The sequence below is a fragment of the Thalia democratica genome, chromosome 8, assembly GCF_965202585.1.
Source record: "Thalia democratica chromosome 8, ktThaDemo2.hap1.1, whole genome shotgun sequence".
In the NCBI taxonomy this organism is placed as follows: domain Eukaryota; kingdom Metazoa; phylum Chordata; class Thaliacea; order Salpida; family Salpidae; genus Thalia; species Thalia democratica.
Window position 1 is genome coordinate 24,493,990 of NC_139172.1, and position 23,865 is coordinate 24,517,854.

Consider the following 23,865-nt stretch of genomic DNA (forward strand, 5'->3'; position numbering starts at 1 on the left):
AGATAAAAATTACTAAAAATTTCAAATGAAGCGTTTAAAAAGAAGATTATCTCAAAAACTTAGCAGACTTTGTGAGTTTTAACTTAGCTTTTTATCTCCTTAAAATATTTTTTAAACAGTTTTAATTGTCTTTTATAAAATGTTGAAAACCAAACAAGTGTTTTGATGCATCTTTTCTATTCTCCTTGTTCGTACAAAAAAGTTAAACGACAAAAGTTTTTTTTTAAATACAGTACTTTTTTATAATTTTAGAAAAATTAAGTTATGTTTGTTTAGGTTTTTTCGAGAACTTTATTTTTTAAAGGCTTATTTGCTGTAGCTCAGTATTTAACTTTAAAACCATAGGAAATTTAATCTAATACTTTTTATTACATAAAGCTTTACAAGTTTACAATTTTCAACCGTAAATACTTTTTCTATCTGTTTGTGATTAACATTTTTTATTTACAACTAACATCAATGATATTAACGCTTGAAAAACGATTAAAGTTATATGGCTTTTTATAATATCATGACGGTTTACAAATGATAAATTATAAAATGATAAATAATAAAATGATAATGACAAAGATATATAGGTAAAAGTTATAGTAGATTTTTGTTTTTAATGTTAAAAAATTATTAATCATAGTTTAATTACACATTTCAATTAGAATAAATAAACTTTTTAAAGCTAGACGCAAAGTTCGTATAATACTTCTTTGCTAAAATATTATCAAAAGTTAATAAAGTTTTTAACTAGATTGTATTTTTTAGCTTCATCTGGAAATAGCTTTTCTGAGGTAAGTTTTTGTATTTTATAGAATAAATAAAAATATAATTTTAACATATGGAACTTTTGCTGTTAGCGACTTTTATACACGAAACAACTTTTTTGATTTGATGTAAAAATAAAATTGTTCAGAAGTTACGTTGAGATATGAATCTTCAACATTTAGTTTTGTAACATTTAAAGTTTTGAAGTTTTATTTTTCCACACTTAGTGCTCAAGATGTTTTTGTTGCTTATGATAAATAAATATAAATAATTTAATTTTATGAAACAAGCTCTTTACTTTATTCTAATTTAAAAGACATTAACATATCAGCAATGATAAAGATATCTACAATCAACTATTGATAATTAAAGTTTTCGCACGGCTTAGTCGAATCAAAATTTTTCAATCACCCAATCCGGCTTGTTTTGATCAACCGCAGTTCTTTTAATTTGGAAAGCAGCTACCTGGTTGAGCTCGATTTTGAATCTAACACAAAAGCGCTTTATTTTCCCTTGAACCTGGGGATTTTTTTTTAGTTTGTTTGCTCCAAAAGTTAACCAACACTTCGGAAGTATCCTTGTGACGCGTGTACAAACTTTACATAACATTTTATTTTTTACACTTATCGTTTATCTGTTTTTTTCTCTATACGTTTATTATTGTAATATAAAAGTTTGGTATAAGAAAACTGATGTATTAAATCACGATTATTTGTGTAAGGTAAATTAATTAAAAAAAGTATGAAAATGTGTATTACTTGGTTGTTAAAAATGATATGCTCGCTTATTTAGATAGAAGCTGGCCCAAAAGAAAAAGTTAACAACGCAGATTTTGAAAATTCTGAAGTTTTTTTTCCCCTATCAGAAGTTTCTATAGATGAAATTGATGTTTTAGAAATATCAGGTTTGTTCTACGTAACATAGTTAAACAGATTAAGATTGTTCACAGCACTAACGTATTAAAATAAGATACAGACAAATTTCTAGTGAAACAAATATAATTATTTTAAATTTATCTAAAAAATGCAAAATAGCCTTAAAAAATTGTTAAAATATGTCTTTTAAGAAAAGATATAAATGTATAAGAAACTTACGTTTTTAGGAACATAATTACTATTCTTAAAACATAATCAAAAATGTTTAATTTTAATCGAGTTTAATAGTAAGCAGTTCTTTTTTCAAATTTTGACTGTTTTAATTTAATTCTTTTAATACATGACGAGTATTTTTATACCCTTAATTTTTTTTTTTTTTAATAAACTGTTACAGTCTTTTTAAAAATAAAAAAATGGAAGTCTAGTTTTAAGTTTTGTTTTTCACAGATAAAATTAACAGCATAAAGTAAAAAAAGATTAAGTAAAGTGTTAAATACTGTCAAAGAGTTTAAACAACATTTTCTTTATCTTAAACCAACTTATTTTTTTTTGTTATAAAGTATATTAGTAATTTAGTATAAATAAAAAAAAAACGAATAATAATTAGTAGTAATGGTAAAAATAGAACTAAAGAAATCACAAAATTAAATACTAAAGTTATACAACTTTAAATAATTTAAAGTTTTAAATTAATATTTTTGACAGTTTATTTAAAAAAAAACTAAAAAAGTTATTTTATATGTACTTAAACTTAGATCAAATAGTCGAATAGTTTTTATTTTATCTTAAAGAAATGTTAGACATTAAAACTTGTATCATCTAAGACTTTATTTTATCTATGTTACATACACAAAAATAGTAAACAGTTTTATTTTAGCAAAATAATAATTCGTCAAGTTTAACCTGAGATAAAAAACAAGAATTGTCAAAGTTCTTTCAATGTCAGTCGAAAAACATTTGAAAGTTTGCCAACTAACTTTTAAATCGATTGTGCTGAAAATCTCGTTTTTTTTATAGTAAATCACTTACTATTTAATTTTGTTGCAGAAAAAAATTTAAAGATAAATGTAAAAGCATCAAAAAAAAATTAAACGCCTATAATGTAAGACTATATAAGAAAGAAATGTAACTTCTTAAAAACATTATACAACTTTAACTTTTCAATTTAGTTTTTGATAGTTTTTCTGAAAAATAAAGTATATTTAAGGTTTGAAAGTAATAAAGGTTATCAAAACATTTTCATAAAAAGTAATAAACTGTAGTTAAAATGAAGCTACGAATATATCATTATTAATAAATTTAAACTTGCCAGAAATAATAATGTTGTTTATGTTTTAGTTAAACTCAAAGAAAACAAACAAGGATATAGTTTATATAAATCTAGTGTATCATCTTGTATAATTTAGAAACAAATTGCCAAACTTTTTTTTTTACAGAAATAAACAAAAATAAACTGAACTTAATTATTCTGATAACAAAAAAGTTAACTAAAAACAATAAAAGTCTTAGTTTTATTTTTTGATTTTTAATAACTTCAAGTTGGTTTTACGGAATTTATTATTGAATTTGTTCACTTTATTTATCACGAGTTATTGATTTTGGACAAAAAATAACTTACGTTTTCGTAAAGTATATTTGATAAACAAAAACAAAATTTGGTATTTCTATAAGTTTTATGAATACAACACATTTGTTGATGTAATTTGTTCGCATAATTGTCATATATTAGTTGACACATTGTTTGTGTTTAAAATATTTTAATTGTGATATTTAAGAAAGTTTTTCTAATAGTGTTAGTTTTTCTGATATGTATTAAAATAAATGTCTTATGTAAAATTTATAATTCAGAATCATTAAAATTTTTAAACTTATATCATAGACATCATTAACATTGTGAACTTTGAACAAAAAAATGTTTCAACAATTATATCAATTTCTGTTTTTTTTTATTGTCTAAAGTACATAAGCTACAATAACGTTTATTAAGATAAACACTAGTTAATTAAGCCATGTTATTACAAAACATCTGTAAGCCACTGTAAGTATTGTAAGTAATTGAATTAAAAATAAAAAGAAAAAAATACGTAAGGATTACGCATTTAGATAATTTATTAAATTTAAAAATACAAAGCATAATATATCAACAGCAAAAACCCATTGGCATATAATTAATTTAATCAACTACGGCCTGTAGTTTCAGCAAAGCTGTACAGGGTTTCAACATTTGTTTTGATTTTTCAAAAATCCTGCGTAAATTTTTTTTACTATCAATTGTAAAACTTTTTTTAAAAATATTTATAACACAGGTTCGAGTTGTCAGTTTCCGTCGAACAAAGGACACAGTCTTAAGCACAACCACCAGCGACTGAGGAAAAACGCACCTTCTGAACTAAACTTGCACAAAAGCTTGGAAAGATGTTCTTCAAGCCCCGCTAAAATGGTGGTAAGTTTTTAATCCTTGTTATTTTATTCTAAATCCGACGCTTATCTTACGTTGAGTTCTTATTAATACATTCATTAAGCACGTTCTGGTTTTTAAAACAGGATGGTTTAAGAAGTTAATACTTTGCAAAGCTAAAAATAATTGAGCTCAAAAAAGCTAAAACTTTAAACTTAAGTATTAGTTTGTATAGTTAACAGCATTTATCAAAAGTGTTATAGATCTGATGCAATTACAATTAGACTTGAAATCACATAGTTAAACTTTTCTTTTTTAGTGCAGTTTGAAGCAAGAACTTAAAAACTAAGTAACGTTTAAGAGAAATACTTTATACTTCAGTTTTAAACTATTTTTATTTTTTACCTGAGTGCATGTAACTTTTTAAAAACTAATTCAAGTCTGATTTTTAAATTTCGTAAAGTCAATACAACAAATACAGAATACTACTATGAAAAAATACAATCAACCACACCCAAAATGCTTGTTAAAACAAAATTATGCTCGAATGCATTTGTTTAAAGTCGTGCTTACATATAAATTTATAATTCACTAAGATTTCAGTGTATACAGAAAAATACTACATGAAATGTACAAAATATATGTAATTTAGAAAGTACAACGCGAGCGTTTTTTATATATCTTTTTCGTTTAGTTTTAAGGGAATTTTTTGATTACAAAAGTGAAATTAAGCTAATTATTTTTCTTAATTTTCTTAACTTTTTGTTTTTATATTTTAGTAATACACAAGATTAAGCTCTTTATGAAGTTAATTATCGTCCTAGGAATAATGTTTTCTGAGACTAGAGTTTTTACAACTTTAAACACTTTTTAATAATTTTTGAATATAAATTTTATAACAATAATTTTATAATTTTATGTTAGAGTTGTTTTATGCTACTTACTTTTTGCTTTCTTATATGTATAATCTAGTTTTCATACTTCGTAAATCAATATTATAATCGATATAGAATACTGTTTTTCAAAGCTGTGCAAAACTAGTAAAAATCAAATCAGGTAGTTCGTTGTCGTACCGCTTTAGAAATAGTTAAACTTTTATTTTTTTATCAAAAATTATAATCGAACACCATATAAAATTTTAATAACTATCACGATTATATTTTATACTAAACATCTACAAACGCGTGGCAAGCTATTCAACAGTTTTTTTTCGAACAGGGAAGCCACCCTTCTTCTCCGTTCGGAAAAGAAGCAACTTACGACAAGATGGAGGTCCTGGGAGAGGGCTCTTACGCCACCGTGTACAGAGGCCAGAGCAGGTAGGAACATCAGTCATTTAGTGTTTCTCAAAACAAACAGCAAGTTTTGTAACGATTCATATTTTGTTAATCTACTGAACTTGAAATGTAATGAATTAATTGGATGTAAAGCCACAAACGTTTTGTGAGACTAACTTGTTTTATTGTTTTCGTTATCTTTTTTACATTTCGCTTCTGTTACTAAACAGTTTTGTTTGATTAATTTTAAGACAAGATGGTTAGTGTTATAAAGTTTGCATATAAAAAATTTTGATATTTTAAAATGAGTATGTTTCTGTAAGAACTAAAATAATATTCCGTTTATACTTGTACATAATTTTTTGATTATCTTTACGGATTTCAATAAGCATATTTCTTCAGATTAAGCAAAGCAGTGAGTTTGTAAAAAAAGTTTATCCTACCAGAAAGTTTTTTGTACTAAAAACAGATTAACAGCTTCGTTCTTATTGTAAGTAAAGATTTTTATTACTTAAAACGCAGAAGAACCGGCCAGGTAGTGGCGCTGAAAGAAATATCGCTGAAGGAGGAAGAAGGTTGCCCGTTTACGGCTATCCGCGAGGCGTCGCTGTTGAGGGTGCTGAGGCACGCCAACGTGGTCACCCTCCACGACATCATTCACACCAAGACCTCGCTCACCTTCGTGTTCGAGTACATGGTAGATTTGTTGATGTTTTAGTTTGATTAATTGGTGGAAAATTGCTGTTTTTTATCTATTAAAAACAGAAAACTATTAAAACACGTTTCGTTTTGTAGATGGTTTTGTGAACACATGTGGCTTTTAAAATTTTAGCTAAGAAGTATAAGTCTATTATTTTTTTTCACTTTAATGTTGAAAGCTAAATGAAAATAAAAATACAGTTATTAAAGCTTACACAAATTATGTTTGCATTTACAAAAACCTAGTTTAAATAGCTTGAAAACCTTAACAAAATTATTTTTAATGATTTTTTCAAAATTTTCTGTACCTACAACGCCTTGCACACAATTTTATTTTTATATTTTCTGCAGTTTAAAACTGCAGTTTTCATACTTACAGACAACAGACTTGGGAATGTACATGGACTGGTACGGGCTGCCTGGTGAAGGAATCAACCGATCAAACTGCTTGCTTTTCACTTTCCAACTGCTGAGAGGCTTGGGGTTTTGCCACCACAGAAAAATCCTGCATAGAGACATAAAGCCGCAAAACTTACTGGTGAACGCGCATGGAGAACTCAAACTAGCAGATTTTGGTTAGTAGTTTTGATATTGTTGTTTCTGTGTACTTGAGTTAAAGAAATATTTTAGTAACCAGCTTTCATAGTAATCTTTTATTTTATGAAAGTTGGAATTTTTTTAATGAGTTTGAAAACTTAATATCTTTTAAAATTTATCATTTGTAAAAAATATATTTTAAGCAGTAGTTTTATGTTACGTTTACAATATAGTCAATTACCACTTCTTTTTTGATATAAAAACATTAATTACTTTTGTAAATGATAAACAGCTTAAAATTAAATCTGTGTAGAAACAAACGACTTGATTAAAAATGTATAAAAGTTAGATACGCATACTTTAGAACTATATAAATTTCTCACTATAAGTAGCTGTCTTCTTTTAGTTTATAACAGTTGTAGTAATTGTTTTCAATTTACAAGTTTTGACATTAACAGTTTTTTAAAATTCCTAATTGTTAAAAATGAACTTCAATTTTCTAAAGTGTCAAACACCAAAATTAAATCTAAGTTAAATTCGTTTTTGTTCATTCCAAAAAATTAATCTCGCGTTTATAGTTAACCGAAAAATGATAAACATTAAAATTTTAAATACAAGTACAATAAGTTATATTTGCTTACAAAGCATGTTTACTTACTTTTTTTTTGAAAATCCTATGTTAAGAAGTTACTTGATATATTTTATCATAAGTTTAAAGAAAGATTTTATGACAAATATATATGAAAAATAAGTGTTTTTTAAAACATAATTTAAGTTATTGTGAAGGTATAACAGTAATAATTCATCATAGTATTCTTTTTTTCATGTCAAAAATATTAATATTTTTGAATGCTCATACTTTTGTTTACAAATCACCCGATGTTGACATTTGTTGTACTTACATCATTCAAAACATAACAAATGCTTTCAGCTACCTTTCTCTCATGACGCTTATTTTTAGTAATCAACATTCTGCAACAGCACTGGATTGGTAGACTTGCTGGCAGACACTAGTTTATTTGCTCTTATATCAGCAATTTGTTCGATTTTCTCATAATTAATTTTGTATAAGAAATTCTCTTTTTATGTTATCGTCAATTACAAAACCAAATTACCAGCGAATATTTGAATTTCACAATTTGAGAAAGTTTACAATTTCTCTAATACATCATTGACTTCAAAAAATATGAAGTTCAAATATTTAAATGAGTGAAAACTTCACTACTTAGTCTGAAAATTTTATTTCCTTTATTTTTTTAAAATTCTTGTTATAAAATAAAAAATTATAAAAAAAAAGTTAGTAAACGATTTTTTTTAATATTTGAAAACATATATCTTGCATTAGTTTAGTAATAAATTGCTATATTTTTGTTACACAACAACTTTGTTATTGAACTTTACCATACTCATTACTTTTTAGACGGTAGATAAATACACAAACTTAGAGAGACTTAGTATATACTTTAAGTTTCTATTGATAAACCTAAATGATAATAAAACTGAAAACATGAAAACTGTTACTTTCTTGAAGGTAAAAAACTATAAATATAATAGTATTATTAACTTATCTAATGTAATACCCACAGACTATAAACCATCTGATAAAATGATCTTTACAAGTTTAGATTGTTGAATTTATATATAAGTTTACATATTCTTATTTTAAAGTGATTCAGTAGCTTTTTTTAAGAACGGATTTAAAAATAAATTAAAAAAAAACATTAAAGTGAATTAAAACTTTGTTACGCTACTATTTTTGCAAGTAAAAGTACTATTTTATTATCAGGTTTAGCCAGGGCAAAGTCCTTTCCAATAAACACGTATTCAAACCAGGTGGTTACCCTTTGGTACCGGCCCCCAGATGTTTTACTGGGATCACGTGATTATACTACTTCCCTCGATATGTGGTTAGTTGATGAATTTTAAAACTACATTTAGTCTTGCTACTACATAAAAGTATTAACTTATGTGAATTTTTTGTATAGTTTTAGTTTAAGTTTAGACCAAATCGCAAATGAGTTTGTTTTGTAATCTTAAATTGGTGGTTATAAGAAATCTTAAGATTCATTAAAAAGTTTTTAGATTTTTTAAACAACTTTTCGTCATTCAAATTAAGTTTTCAGTCTTAGATTTTCCTAATAAAACAAAGCATCAACTTTATTTTTTTTGTATTTTTACTGCTTGTGAAGATTAAAAAAACTTAACTGTGTTTCTGAAGATCGAAAAAATGTTAACTCTTTAAATCAAAAAATATTTTGTAACTACGACAAATTCGCTAAATTTTCAGCAAACTTGAAATTGTACTGTGCAAACACTTTGAGTTTAAAGTTCTAAATTTGAATAAACTCTGTTGTTTTTGTTACTAAATGCTTACAAGTAGCTTTCTGAAAATAATCGTCTAAAATTAATTATAACAACTTACCTTTATAAAAAAAAATTAAAAAGGCTTGTTTATTGTACTGTAAAGATTATAAACTATTATTACGTACTTTTTAAACGTTTCTATTTATAACTATGAGTTTATCTTTATACCTTTTGCAAAAAAACATAATTTTTCTCAAAACTAAAAGTGTAATGATTCTAATTCACCTTCATAAAGTTTTACTTTCAACAAACAGGGGTGTGGGTTGCATTTTTTTGGAGATGATAAAAGGGTCGCCCATATTTCCGGGACAATCGGACGCAACTGATCAATTGTTTTCTATTTTCGAAGTAAGAAAGAGCTTAGATGTTCATATAGTTGTTTTTTTTAAACTGGTAACTATTTTTCAGTTTAAACTAACTTGATAAAAATTTTGTAAGCTTATTTAAACTTTGAATATAATTAAAAGTTCAAGTACAAAGCAAAAGTTAAGGATAAATCTTAGAATATGCATGAAAAACTGACAATAAAAATGTTTTAAATTGAGTATTGATATTTGTAGTCAGATTATCATACTTATTGAATATTGCAAAGTAAATTTCCTGTAAAGACCGTATAAAAAACACAAAATTTGTTTAGGATTATAATTTGAGAGTAGAATTATTTTATATAACAAAACTTACAACTACGTAGAAAAAGGCCCTTAAAATAATTTTCAAATAGATTTCAAGTTGTTTTTACATAAAACCTCAAGATTTTTATGTTTACTTTAAAAAGCAAAGTAATTTAAATATAGGTTTAAAACGAAACTTGAGATATGCCTCGATTGAAGACTAGTTTTAAATGTTATTACATTTCTAAATTAGTTTAGAAACTCTATACTTTCTATAGTTTGAGGTTCGGAAAAAATAATATATAGATAAATACAAAACATTTCACAAATCTGGAAGTATTACCGAGTCTATTTCTTACATTATAAAGTTACAAAAACATCTTATATTTCAAAAAGCAAATTAAACAAAGTTTAAAACTATACTGAAAATATGTTAATTTTTTTAAATAACCAAACAACAATGGGTGATAGTTTTAAAATAAAGCTGTACAGTTTTTTTTACAGCAATAAATAAAATCAACTTATTAAGCTAAAATTTTATTTTTATAAAGTATTTTAGTTAGTTTAAAGTATTACTAATTGTTTGAGTTGTAAATTTAATATTAACTAAGCTTTTTTTTAAATTTTAAAAAGTTCATCAAATTTTCTGATCAACTTAAAAAGAATAAAAAGTAGTGACGAACAACGTGAAATACTAAAACCAGGTAATGGGGTCGCCGGACGAAAAAAATTGGCCGGAAATTGCTTATCTGCCTGACTACCAGGAAATCAGTTTCCATAACGACCGATCTGAAGAAGACATACGGAGTCACGTGACAAACATAAACGACGTCATGCATGACTTCGCTTGCATGCTGTTGCAGGTCAGTGTGGTTTTTTGAAGGAATTTTTCGGAATGTTTTTGCACGTTTGTTTGTTGAAAGATAAAAAATTGTCCATCTTTGTTCGCATGAGTTTAAATTTACACATAATTTTTTTCTTATTGAGTAAAGTTTCAAAACAATTTTTGTGGAAAAGAGTACAGATACAAAACAAGACGTGTATGTACTTAAAAGTTTTTGTTAACAATATTAAAACTACTTTAACTGCATCAAAATAGTTTTTCAAAAGTTTAAATAAAATAGTTTTTCAAATGATTGTTTAAACTTTAAAATTCGATGCTTGTTTACTAGTAAGCCAAGAAAATTAAGTTTAACTTTAAACCTTGCCATATAAAATTATTAAAATGAAAATTATTAAAAGTACTTTTTATGAATAAGCTGTTACAAGCTAAAAACTAGTACAACTTCTACATTGCTTTAACGCTGATCGCTTTTCTTAAAGCTTCCTTTGATTTACTTAAATTTTGAAATCTATATGTACGTTTTATCATTAAAGAAACGTTTATACACTTAATCTAACCTTGTTATTTGCACAAGCAATAACACTTGTTTCTTAACTTGCCAATTCGGCTTGCGAATTGCATAACAAACGTTGGTTGCTAAGCCTAGCAGTTAAAGTTAATAACAATTGGAAATTACGATTAAATGTCTTATCAATTACAATATGAACTGTCAATAAAGTGACCCTTTTCGTTAGAAGCAGCAGCAAAGTTAAGAAACAAATATCAAGTGCCGTTGTTAATTAAGCGGTTGCACTTTGTACTACCATGAACTGGATAAGCTTTTTTTGTTCATAACTGTGTTTTAAATTAGTTTATTTTAGTTTAAAACAGTTTATTAAAATTTTATTCGAGTTGAATTACTGCTTTGATATAATAAACTCAAAAACTTAGTGTAATTTTTCTAATAACTTTAAATATAGTTTGTTATTATTTATCTTTACTTAATACTTTAGAGTTTAAAGTTTAAAACTTTTAGGTTTAGTATTATATAAACAGTTTATATATAAGGTTTTAAGTATTATTAAAAAAAAGCTTCCCTAAGGAAGATATTTTTAAACATGTAAAAATTAAAGCACTTAAATTTTTTCTAATAACCCTTAACTAGAATTCATGACACAAATCTAGCTTATGCAAACCCGTGAATAATATTTAGCTTTAGCCAAAAAATTCCTCTTAAGTATGTGTGAAGAAACGTCGCTAAGTGGTACAAAAAATCAATTTTTTGATCAAAACTGTGTTTAAGTCTAAATTTATAGCTTAAACTAGTTATTACATTATTGGTTTATTCTGCGATTTTTTTGTTTTTTTAATTTGACCTTTAAAATATATTTTTTACTACTAAAAACTGATATTTGAAGAAAATGTCTGTACTCTAGAAAACAATCAATTTTAAAGTTTGACTTATTTTTACTTAGAGTTTGACAGTTCAGTGCGTCAAATTAATTTATTTTATACTTACAAGTAGCACAATTAATATTTTGATAAAAGCATAGTTTTATTTATGTAGTTTTACTAAACAAGTTTAATTAATTTTCATTCTTTTTTCAAACGATAAATTAAGTATAGCAATTATAACAAACATATCAGTTTTGTTACTTTTCTTGGTTAAAAACCGATTAAAAATGTTTTTTTTACGATTGTGACTGTCATTAATTTCCAAATTACTTAAAATGCACTGACCTAAAATAATATTTTCGTTGAAGAACACAAAAAACTAAAACATCACGTAAACTAAAATTCAATAAGTTTCACCTCACAGCTGCAAAATGAATATAAGAAGTATGACGAACGTTTTAATTCAACTTTTCGTTCACACACACCATCTAAAGTTTAATATTTAAATTTTTTCAGTTCAATCCAGCCAAACGATTAAGAGCCCATCAAGCAATGAGGCACCCAATATTTAGCCATTTCCCGAAGCAAGTACTACAGTTACCTGCTCGTTAGTTTTTATTTCTAGATTATTATTTTAATTAAAAATAGTAATAAAGTTTTTAGTTGTTTTATGTAAAAAAAAAATAAATTAAAGCAAATGTTAACTAATATTTCATACACTGTTACTAAAAATGTAGGAGTGATTAATTGTAAAATAGTTAAAGTAACTTCAAAGTAGAGTTTACCTTAGTTAAAAGTATTTTTATCTAACGTTTTTTAAAAATGAATGAAATATTTTAAGACTGAGCATAATTTACAGTTATAAAAAACTTTTTTAGTTTGGATGTTAATTTCATACTTTTTAAGTAAGCATTAAAAAAATGAAAACTATATACCGAAAGCTATTAAGAATTTTTCTAGAAGCTTAAATTTTTATTTTTTTTAATTCGAGAATTTAAAAGTTAAACCATTATTGATTTTCTAACCATGGTTTTAATATTGTTACTAACATTGAATTTTTTCTCACCTAAGCTCCTTTTATTGTATATATAACTTTTAAATCGGGTTGACATCTAAAGAAAAACGACTTTTTGAAGAAGTTCTCCTAACAAGTTTTGAATACTTTTAAAAAAATGTTTAACAATCAATCTAACAACAGAGTGTAACTTTTACAAAAAAAAAAAACAACTCATAGGAAACACTGTTAAAAACGTTTAAACAAATAGTTGCCACAAACAAGATTTTTTGCAATAGTTTTTTTTTGTAATAATTCGGCATGAAAAATCTACAGTCACCAACTTTTACAAAAAACGTAACTGAGTTCTTTAACTTTTTTCAACAGGAGAATCGGTTTTGAGCGTGAGAGGCGTCAAGTTCATAAAAGAAGAGGAAAGAGAGAGGTCGGAGGAAGGGACGCCCTCGCCCAAGTACAGCCCGTACTCGTCCTCAGAAGCGTCGGAGGTTTTCACGAACGACGAGATCATCCGCATGCACAGGATACCCGCCTCCTGATCCGCCTGCTGCTACCTGGAACACTTTTGTTTCCTTGCTGAAGAAACGTCGAATCGAAGAGATTATTTTTTTAGCACTTGAAAAAACCTGCTACTGATTTTATTGAAGCTTATATTGAGTTTATGTGGAACTTTTATTAAAAAGTCGTATGCAAACTTTAAAGTTAGTCTTAAAAAAAACTTTTTTCAATGTTTTAGAAAATTGACAAAGCCATTTTGTTAGGGCTCATTTTTAAGTTAGCATTCATAAAATTCATTTATCAAACAAAAAAAGAAAAAAGTTTGAACAAATCATAATATTATTCATAAGTATATTTATTTTTTATTTAGAAATCCAATTTTATTTATTTTTCAAGGTCATGAACTTCTATTCTTTTTTATCGTTTGAAAATTTATATGAACTACTTAAGTTGCAAAGTATGTATAAAAGAAATGACAAAAAACTATTTGAAAAGAGTTTTGATAAACATAAATGACTAAAAAGAACTGTTAGTTGTAAAAAGTGAACGTTTATTAAAAAATTATGTTAAATATCAAAAGTCTTCTTATTATTTAAGTAGTACAATACCTAGCAGTAGCGATGTGTGGTGTTTTTGTTTGGGGTGTGGAAAACTTGTAAGTATTTAAGAAATAATTAATTGAAACAAATGACTTTTATTAAAACAAACTTTGTAAACAGTTTTTTATTGTAAAAATCTTGGTTTTAATAGTTTACTAATTTTAAAACTTGATTTTTTATTTTTTAGCTTGATCGATGCTTTAATGCTCCATCTTACGCAAAGTTTCTGACAATTAGTATAAGTTTTCTATTTATTTTATTATTTTCAAACTAATAAAAATTTTAAATGATATAAAAGGCAAAGTATAACTCTATAATTTTACAAAATTAGTACAAAAATAATACAAAATTAAGCTTCTGAAAGCAATAGGTTGTAAAGAAATTATAGCATCGTTGTTGACTAGTTTAATTATTGTTTACTTTCGGTAAATTCTTAATGTAAAAATTCCAGCACAAGAATAGCTTTTTAGTTTAAAAAACGAATCGCTTACCAGTACTCTAGTATTCAAAAGATCCGCTAACTATTTGTTGAATTATTTAGTTTCGTCGATAAATTAAGAGGATTTTCTTGTCATTTCATCCCGTTTTATTGCGACTTAAAAAGTAGTTTTTTGTTCTAAAATAAAACTTTTGTACGCAAATTTATATCTATTCAAAATACTCTTAAAGGACGTTCGGTCTTATCTGTTACGGGTATAAACCGGAGTCTGTGCGATTGACGAAAATTGGTAGCTTTCTACACCTGACAGCTTGTATTGAGTTTTGCATCCATTACTATTAAAGAGTTTTTATCATAGTAATAACTATGGTTTATCGCTTATGGGAAATGTACATTGTTTAGGAATCAGTTCAAGAGGACACGCCTGAGCAAACTTTAGAACTTAGAAAAATAACTTGAATGAGAAGCTACAAGATACTTTATATAGAATTTAAAAATAACAAAGAATTAATTTTTGCAATGAATAAATAAATGAGCTGCTAAACTGTGTAATTTCTACTTTTGCTGCAATGATTGCAAATACGTGAAGTTAAAAACCTTTGTACACTACGTTTGTTATTTTGGATTTAGAAATACATCGAAAGTACACGCGTACCCAGGGGTAGCAAGACTGGCCTTTCAATTATTTTAAACATTTACTTGCTGATAAAGAGGTTGCTATTTGCAAAGAGTACTTAAAAAGTGATCTTGTTTTCACTTTTAATTGTAAGTCATTACTAAAATGAATTTGGAGATGTTATTTTTAGTACTAATAGTCTACTTTTCCATTCGAAATTAAATGACTCATCAAAGGTTGAAAATATTATTGCTGCCTTTTGTTACACTGCAGCATTATTATCAAAAAGCTTGCCTCTCATAGTTGTATTTATTACTTTGAATATGGTTTGCAATACGGAGACAGCTTAAACACATTGTACAGACATTCAGCTAGTTTAAAATATTTTAGAAAATAATAGTTTATAATCTCTAAACTGGCGAACACACCTTTAGCATAAGCAAACTTCAGAAAAGTTATCTTTAAAACAAATTATTCGTAAGTTAACTTTAAGAATTACTCGAACACGTAGCTATTTATTTTTATTGTTAAACTAAATAACTAACTGAAAATTTGAACTAAGAATATCTTTAAAAGTTTTTAAACATGAATGTTTATAATCTTAAAAGGTGTAAGTAAAAGTACTAGTTGTATACTAAAGTATTAAGTAAAAATATTTTTTAGTAACTTTATAAAATAAATTATTCTACTAATAAAACTTTTTAATTTTTAACTCGGCTAAGCTTAGTAAAAAGGACAGCTAGTTTAAGAAACAAATATTTAAGTAATTTGTTTTTGTTATTATAAGTATTATAGAATTATAAATATTTTTGAATAATTTTAATGATTAAGTAAAAAAAAGTTTGAAGTTATCTTTAAGTATTAAGTACTGCATCTTCGTTAATATTTTATAAAAGCAAATTTTCAAGTATACTAATGCTGTAATACTACTACTAAACATTTAAAATCAACTAATACACTTCAACTCAAAAGTTATGCCACAACTTTACTTTGGATTTAATTTTCTAAAAAAAGCACTAAGAGTGAACTAAGATTTAGTTTAAATTATAAAGTCAAAATAACTAGCTGCATTCATTATCTTTTATTGTGTCAGACTTTTTTAGAATCATACTAATAATACTTTTATCTTTAAACATATAATTAAACGTTTCAACATATTGATAAGGAGAACAAAATATCTTCCAATCTTTTAATAGTTTGTTTTCAAAACAATGTTTAACTCATAAAAAAGAGATCATCAATTAATAATAAAACCTGGAAAAAATATGGTAAAAATGTAAGAAGAAATTAGGCTTAACTTAAATTAAAACTCTCAATAAGGTATAAAAACTAACAAAAATAAAATCAAAAAAAAACAAATTTCTGATAAGGTAAAAGTTTCCTAACCTTAAACTAAATTAATTTCAATAAATAGCCCTAATAGTTTTAAGACTTTTACTAATTTACTAGGTATTTCCGTTTGTTTAGATACCTTATTGGGAGTTTTAATTTAAATAATCCTAATGTCTTCCTACATGTTTATATATATTTTACAGATTTTAAAATAAACTAATGATGTCTTTTTTTTTGTGAAACTTACACTAATACTTAGATTATGAAAAAAGTGTCCAAGTTTAAAAGTTTTTTGTGGTTAATAAAAGAAGCATTTTTGAAGTTTTGAGTTGCTTAGAATAACTGCCTAACTTTTATAAACTTTGTAAAATATGGTGTTGCTAACTTAGAAAAAAATTTGATCTCAAAAAATAGATACAGTCGTAGTTGGGACATGGTAGTTTGGTAAAATAATGAGCTTCACACGACCAACAACAACAGCATCCGAGACAACCTACGTCCGGTTTCGTTCTTATTAGGACTCATCAGGCAAGCATAGTTCCAAGAAACAACTGTAGCGACCGTTTGTGAATAAAGTTGAAAAAACTGACACAGCTAAAACATTCACAGCCCAATCTCTCAGACATTGTCAGCTTATTAAGAGATTATATTCTGTGCTCGTTGATCAGTTTTAACCAATATTTATTTCGGCAATCGTCAACAAAGTTGAGATGTTCGCGCCATCAACAATAAATAGTGAACTTCACACGACCAACAGCAACAGCATCCGAGACAACCTACAACCGGTTTTGTCCTTATTAGAACTCATCAGGCAGGCATAGTTACGAGAAACTGCTGTTGTGATCTTATCAAGCGTGTTTAAGTACAAAGTACTGAAGCGACCGTTTGTGGTTAAAGTTGAAAAATTGATGGATCAGCGCTTGGTAAGTTGGACTTGGAGGTAAATTGCTTAAAAGCTCTGCAAGGAGTCTCATAGAAACGTTGAGGTTTTCCCCTAGTATTTGCTGAATCAGCATAACAAAAAGACTTTTTATATTTTTTTTATTTTTAGTTAATAAAAGTTTAGTTTTTGATTAATTTTTAATATATTTAGGTAAATCGGGTTAGGGATAAGGGTATAAGTTAAAAAAAAAATTTTTAATTTGTTGACTTAGCAAATATTAGGGGAAACACCTCAACGTTTCAACACTTGCAAGTTGGAAAGCTTTGCAAGTAATGATGAGGTTAACAAAAGAGATTGTTGCTGCCTTAACAAAGAGTAATGATCTTCTTTACCACTAAATAAGAGACATATTATTATGATCAGAAGAGATTTTAAAAAAGTTATGACGTAATAGAAAAAGGGCTGATTGGAAATCCGGTTTAAAGTCTGTTTTTAGGTATCTTTTCGGGGTGTTTATTCTAATGCCGTGGTATGAAAACTTTTTCTGTTATAAAGTTTTTTAATAGTTTTTCATTCTGGTCATCACTTTGTTCAAACTTTTTACCGTTACCTTAGCAAGACATGGTTACTGAGCTATAAACTCGGCTGGAAATTGAAAAATTAATAATAAAACATATATGATATTGATAAAAACTGTTACCAGTGTTTTCCTTATCGACAAAGTACTTGCAGCTCAAAATAGATAAAAAATTCTTGAAATAACTTATTATCAATGCTTTAAATGCAAATTTTTACAGTTTTTTAAGAAAAAAGATTACGAAGACTATCAAAAAAGTAGAGTCAGACAAATCGTAGGTTTTCCGCCCTTTAATTATTGTAAAAACAGCTTAAATCCAAAAAAAAAGTTGATTGTTGCATTGCACATTAGTTATTTAAGTTGAAACTCATTGACTTTTTTTTTAATTTTACAAAACATAACAGGTTTTGTTTTAAATCAGCAGAAAACTTTACTAAGAAGTTATTTTTTTAGTTTTTCTAAATATCCTTATCATTTAAAGTAGTTTTACACACTATGAATTAGTTTCTCTGCATTTTTCCAGAATATCTGGTCTAGATATTACTAAAAAGTTGCAAAACAAGACTTAATAAATATTAAAAGCATTTAAAAATAACTTACACGTTACTTTATTCAATGAACTAGTGTTACGTTTATAGATATTAAACTAATACAAGTCAAAAAAAAAAGAAGTTTTTTATCTCGAAAAAGTATGAGATGACAAAAAGCTTATGCCTAGATTTATATAAATAATTTAAAAAATAAACTGTATTTAGTATATCACAAGACTTATTGTACACCAAACAAAAATTCTCAAAGTTTGTGTATTTTTCTTTTAGTTTACTGCTTCCCTATATTTTACGTTTTTTAAAAACAAAATCTAGAAAAGTTTCTAACATAAACAGCTTTACTTAACAGTGTAAATGTTTGAAAAGTTTTTTTTTCACTTTTACTGCATTCTTAGATTCACTTAAAACTTTTAACTGGTTTTATTTCGTATTTTAAGAATCATAACTTGTACACATTTCTTTTAGAAAAAATGTTTACGAAAAGCCGTTAACTATTATTGTTACCAGTTTAAACTTTTGAGATTTACTGGTAGATATATTCTGAACACCTTAAGGAAGTTGTAACAAATTAATAATGATAGTTTTATAAAATATTTCTTAAACCATTAGGGTATAAAATAACTTATCAAAAAACAAACAAAACCTTCAGGTAATTACTTTAGAGTATTTTCTTTAATCTATTAGCATGTTAATTCTTTTGATATAAAGTACTATTATTTTTTTTAATGTAAAAAGGTCCTAATAACAAAACTTGATGTAATTAGAATCGTAAAAAAATTTAAATTGTACCTAATTATTAGTTTTAGTTTTTATGTATATAATTTAATAAAACAACAAAAAAAAAGTTCAATTTTTTATGTACATAATAACTTTGAGCTTAACAATCTACTTTACTTGTACCTTAACTATGTAAAAATTGTTTTTAATTTAAACTTTTAGAAAATAAGTAGTACCTTTATAAAAAACAAGTACAAAAAAGTTATCAACCTAACAGATTAATATTACAATTCATTGATAAATTTACACACTTAATATTCTTAGTACTTAAGCTAATAGACTGTTTTTTTTATTTTCGTAACGTTACTCATTTGAATTCAATAAACTTAACCGAAGTAAAAACAAACTTATTTTAAAAATAGCTATATTTTGAAAAAAAATTGTCAAGAGAGTGATAATGAAAATAAACCTCTTTTATATTATTCAGACGGACATTGTTTTTTTTTTTGTCTTTATTGTCATAAAACTCAGCTTAATAAAGTAGGCATCTCAAAAAATTCTTAAAGTAGGGAAATACATTTTAAAAATAACATGTAAGCCCAATTAACTTTCGATTTATAATATATTTTATTACTGTTAAGCGTTTTTATTAAACTTATTATACTTAAAGGGTACTTTTATCTGATTTTAATAGTTATGCTTTTTTATTAGCTTAGTTAACATTTATCTTCGATAAGAGAAATGTTTATGTAAATGAACTGATTCATAAAACTTATTTTGAATAATTTAGATTGGTAAATCTTATCTGTCTTTATGATTTTTAATTTAAAGCTATGAAAATTAATTATATTCATCAAGCCGCTTACCTAGTTAAGGCAATATAAAAAGTCAGAAGTTGTTGAAGACGTTTGCTTTTAACTTCTTGATAATTGTAAACTAATTGAATTTATAAACATTTAATATAACCAAGTACCAATGTCTAATAAGTATAAAAAAAAGTACCTTTTAACAATACTAACAATTCTTATATTGTTTGATTTGAAAGTTGTTTGTAATGTTACTAGCAGTCTTAAGACTCAACTTTTAGTAATTATCACAAACTAATAATTGTACACATGTTGTGTAAATATATCTGATAATATAATATTGCAAGCTTTAAATTTGAATAAACTAATAAACTTTAAAGATAAATTTTACTGCTGATTTTTGTAATATAAAGCACAAGTATACTTATTACATGAAAAAAACGTATTGCAAACAATTTTTCTTTCCATACCATTTCATATGTATTGTAGAACTGTACTTTTTTTAGGGCTGGGAAGTTTTGTAGTTTATACAAAACATTTGATTAAAAAACATTTGTTTTGATTCGAGTTATACTTTAAAAAGCTTGGTTGATTAGCTTCTTTTGTAGAAAAAAAAAACTATAACCTCAACAAAATTATAAATATGTACTGCTTTGAATATAGTAAGCTGAAGTTTCGCAGATATTCAAATCAGGTATTCGTATTTTTGAAAACTTATTAGCTAGAAAGAAGTTTTCGTAAAATAATAATGGAGCTTACAATGCTATTTCAGTTTAGACAAAAACATCTTAAACGATTTGTCTTGCTTTGTAGATATGACATTTTTGGTTTAGATTGAATAAAAACATAAAGAAAAAACTTTTTTTGATATAAAAGTTTAACTAATTTTTTCCTTGTTTATTCTATATAAAACAACTAAATTTTGTTAAAAATTAAAGGAGCTTAAATTAATAAGATTTATAGTCAAAAAAACAAAATAGTCTAGAATAGAAAAGTCAAATTGGAAGAGTGTTTATTTTATTTAAGAAAACCGAGTAAAACAATTAATTGGATTTTTAGTGGTTTTATATAGAAAAAACAAGAAAAAACTTAGTTGAACTTTTAGGTAAAAAAAAATTTTTTTGATGATTTTATTCAATCTAAACCAAAAATGTGATATCTACAAAGCAAGACGAATCGTTTAAGATGTTTGTTTTCTAAATTGGGTAAGAATTGTAGGCTCCATTATTTTTTATGAAAACCTGTTTATAGCGAATAAGCGTTCAAAAATGCGAAAATCTGGTTTTGAATATTTGCGAAACTTCAGCCTCCCTTTGAATACTAATCACATACATTTCTATAAACTCCTTAACAAGCCTAGTAATTTTATGCTAGTTTAATTATAGTGTTTTTTTCATTAAATCCTGTTATAAAGGTAAAATGAAATTTACGCTAATCAGGATTACATTGTATACATTTTTTATTCTTTAAGCTTTCGTTTTTGGAGCGTCAAAGGTGTGGAATGGACCACGTGATACTTATAAAACTTCGTTGAGTTTAAGAAAGGTAAAGATTTTTCAAAAATTGTAAAAAACTAAAAAAAAAAAACAAATAACAAGTCTGTCTCAATTTGTATACTTTGCATATGCTTTAAAAAAAGTTAATTGTTATTTTATTAACTAGTTGCTTAAACTAATTAAATAAATTATATGTTTTTATACAAAAAAATTATTAATCTTAAAAATTTTATTAAAATAGTTTTTTAAAGCTATTTGTGTTACGAACTGTTCGAGATCTTTTGTATAAAAAACGTAAAACACTAAGAAGCAGGAAAAAGTACTTAAACTTATATACGTATTGTTTGATTTTATTTTTTTAAGCTAGGAAAAAGATGTTTTTCATCTCATACTTTTACAAAAGATAAGTTTATTTTATTGCAAATTATATCATGTTAGTGTTTAAATAAGTAACACAAACAGTTTAAAGTGAAATAGCATGTAAGCTATTGTTAATGCTTTTAATATTTACTGTGTCATACTTAGCAAGCATTTATTACTATCCAAACAAGATTTTCTAGAAGTGTGCGTAAAAATATATTTACTGTGCATAGAAACTATGATGAAAAGTATAGATAGTTTAAAAACAGGTAAGTTTTTTGTTGCTAAAAGAAGTTTGCTGATAATTCATAACAAATTTTCTTCTGTTTTGTCAAAAGCACAAAAAGATCAACTTATCAATAATAAGGATCATTTAAACAACTAATGTGAACGTAATATAAAGCAGATATAATAATAAAAAAACATTCAGATTTTAAGCAAGTTTTTCTATAATTTAGGGACAGACAACCTACGACCCGTGGGTTGGATCCAACACGCCAACAGAAGTCTTCTTTCACTGGACAAAACCACACTACATAAACTTGTTTATAAGATAAGATCCAGATGGTCATAAGTTTTATACATTAGTTAGAACAAAAAAAAAACATGTATACAAAATTGTTCACTTAACGATTTGTTTGCAAAGTTTGAACGGTTTTTGAAAACAATTCTTTGTGTTAGAGTCCTTTTGCTAATGGCCTATACTTTGAAAATTAGCAAATATAGGTGTGTTTTTTTAAATTTCAAGGTCAAACAATCGTAATAATTTTATACATTAATTAAAAAACAAAAAATATGTATACAAAAGTTTACTTATAAAAACATGTCTGCAAAGTTTGAACTGTTTTATAAACAATTGATTGCGTTAGATTGCTTTGGGCAATGGCTTATACTTTAAAAATGCAAATGTGGGTGTTTTTTTAAGGTAAAGTTCAAACAATCGTAATAATTATAATACATTAATTCAAACAATAAAAAAAAATGTATTAAGACTGTACATTAGGTTTCTTATAAATACGGCGGACCTTTGAGTTTTCAGTTAAAAAGGTTTTTAAATTTGGCAAATACTACAAAACACCCTGAGCAAAATTATAGATGATTTGAAGAAAATTTTACTTTGGAACCATTCTGTTTTCTTAAAACGCCCATATACAATCTGTAAAAACCAAAAAAATGCGAGCTTAGAGTTTTTAGCTAAAATATTTTTTGCATGTGGCAACTATCAACAAAACACATTGTGCACAATTTGAGCAGTTTAAAGAACGTTTTAGGGAGACACTTATCAACTTAAAAAAAAAACTGGAAAATTAAGAAAACATACAAAAAGTGTTTAAAATTATATAAAAAAAAGTACTTCCATAAAATATTTAAGCTATTTGTCATTTGTTAGATGTATTTATAAAAACAAAACAACTCTTGATACTAATAAAGTGTTTAAGTATAGTTCTAAAATAAAACATAATTTCAGTAAAGTTGACTTTTAACTAAATAGTATTTGTGTTACTTAATAATTACTATTAAAAACCTTTTATTTCAAGTAATTTAAGAAAAAATGAAAGAATTCACAGATGTTTCAGGAAATGATAATGAAGCAAATAAACCGACGGTTAGTTAATAAAATGTTTTTAATATTAGAAATTATTAATTTGAAAATAAATGTTTAATTAATAATACATTGTTAAACATACTTTTACTATATAAAAGGCTTCTGTGTTTACTACTGGGCTCTTCAAAAAAAGCTAATGGAGAAAAAAGGGTCAAATTACTTCATGTTGTATTGTTTTGATGGTTTCAATGAGATATACTATCTATCTCGGTCATTTAAACAAGTTTTGTAATCAAATAAAAAGACACTTAAACGTTTTTTAGGAATTATCACTTTGCTGTTATTTTTAAATGGTACATCTATTGTCTTGCTTTAAATCAGTGTTTTCCAAAAGGGTGAAACCGTCAATTAGGTTAAGAACTACTGATACAGATGTATTTTGATTAATTACTATACTTATTTAAATAAACAGTAAATAGTTGTAATATTAATATTAAAATTATAAGTTCAACTTTATTGTATTTTTTGTGTTAAATATCACAGTTTAATAAACCTAAAAAAATTGCTTTATAAAAAGTTGTAACAAATTCCTTTTCAAATGACAAATCTGTTTGTATCATAAAACTGAGCAGAAAGAAAAAATGCAACTATCGAAGCGTAACGAAATTTAATTCTCCTATTACTAGCATTTGGCATGTGTA

The 23,865-nt window shown here is 25.7% G+C and overlaps 1 protein-coding gene across 1 annotated transcript; it reads left to right on the plus strand.

The window, feature by feature from the left end:
* Window positions 1-14,119, plus strand: LOC145843400 (uncharacterized). Its single transcript, XM_082950875.1, has 12 exons — window positions 1-71; window positions 757-782; window positions 1,549-1,660; window positions 3,938-4,074; window positions 5,248-5,348; window positions 5,829-6,003; window positions 6,385-6,580; window positions 8,329-8,449; window positions 9,161-9,254; window positions 10,222-10,380; window positions 12,252-12,342; window positions 13,117-14,119. Exons 1-12 carry the CDS (start codon window positions 26-28, stop codon window positions 13,284-13,286), a joined length of 1,428 nt encoding a protein of 475 aa, XP_082807001.1. The 5' UTR covers window positions 1-25; the 3' UTR covers window positions 13,287-14,119.
* The last annotated feature ends 9,746 nt before the right edge of the window (window positions 14,120-23,865 follow it).

What these genes read in the sequence shown, in the direction of transcription:
- LOC145843400 (XM_082950875.1), top strand. Translation starts at nt 26, where the DNA reads ATGAAGCGTTTAAAAAGAAGATTATCTCAAAAACTTAGCAGACTTT. An exon ending in GTGTACAGAGGCCAGAGCAG is followed by an intron (nt 5,349 to 5,828) that starts GTAGGAACATCA and finishes CTTAAAACGCAG; the next exon opens with AAGAACCGGCCAGGTAGTGG. An exon ending in ACTCAAACTAGCAGATTTTG is followed by an intron (nt 6,581 to 8,328) that starts GTTAGTAGTTTT and finishes TTTTATTATCAG; the next exon opens with GTTTAGCCAGGGCAAAGTCC.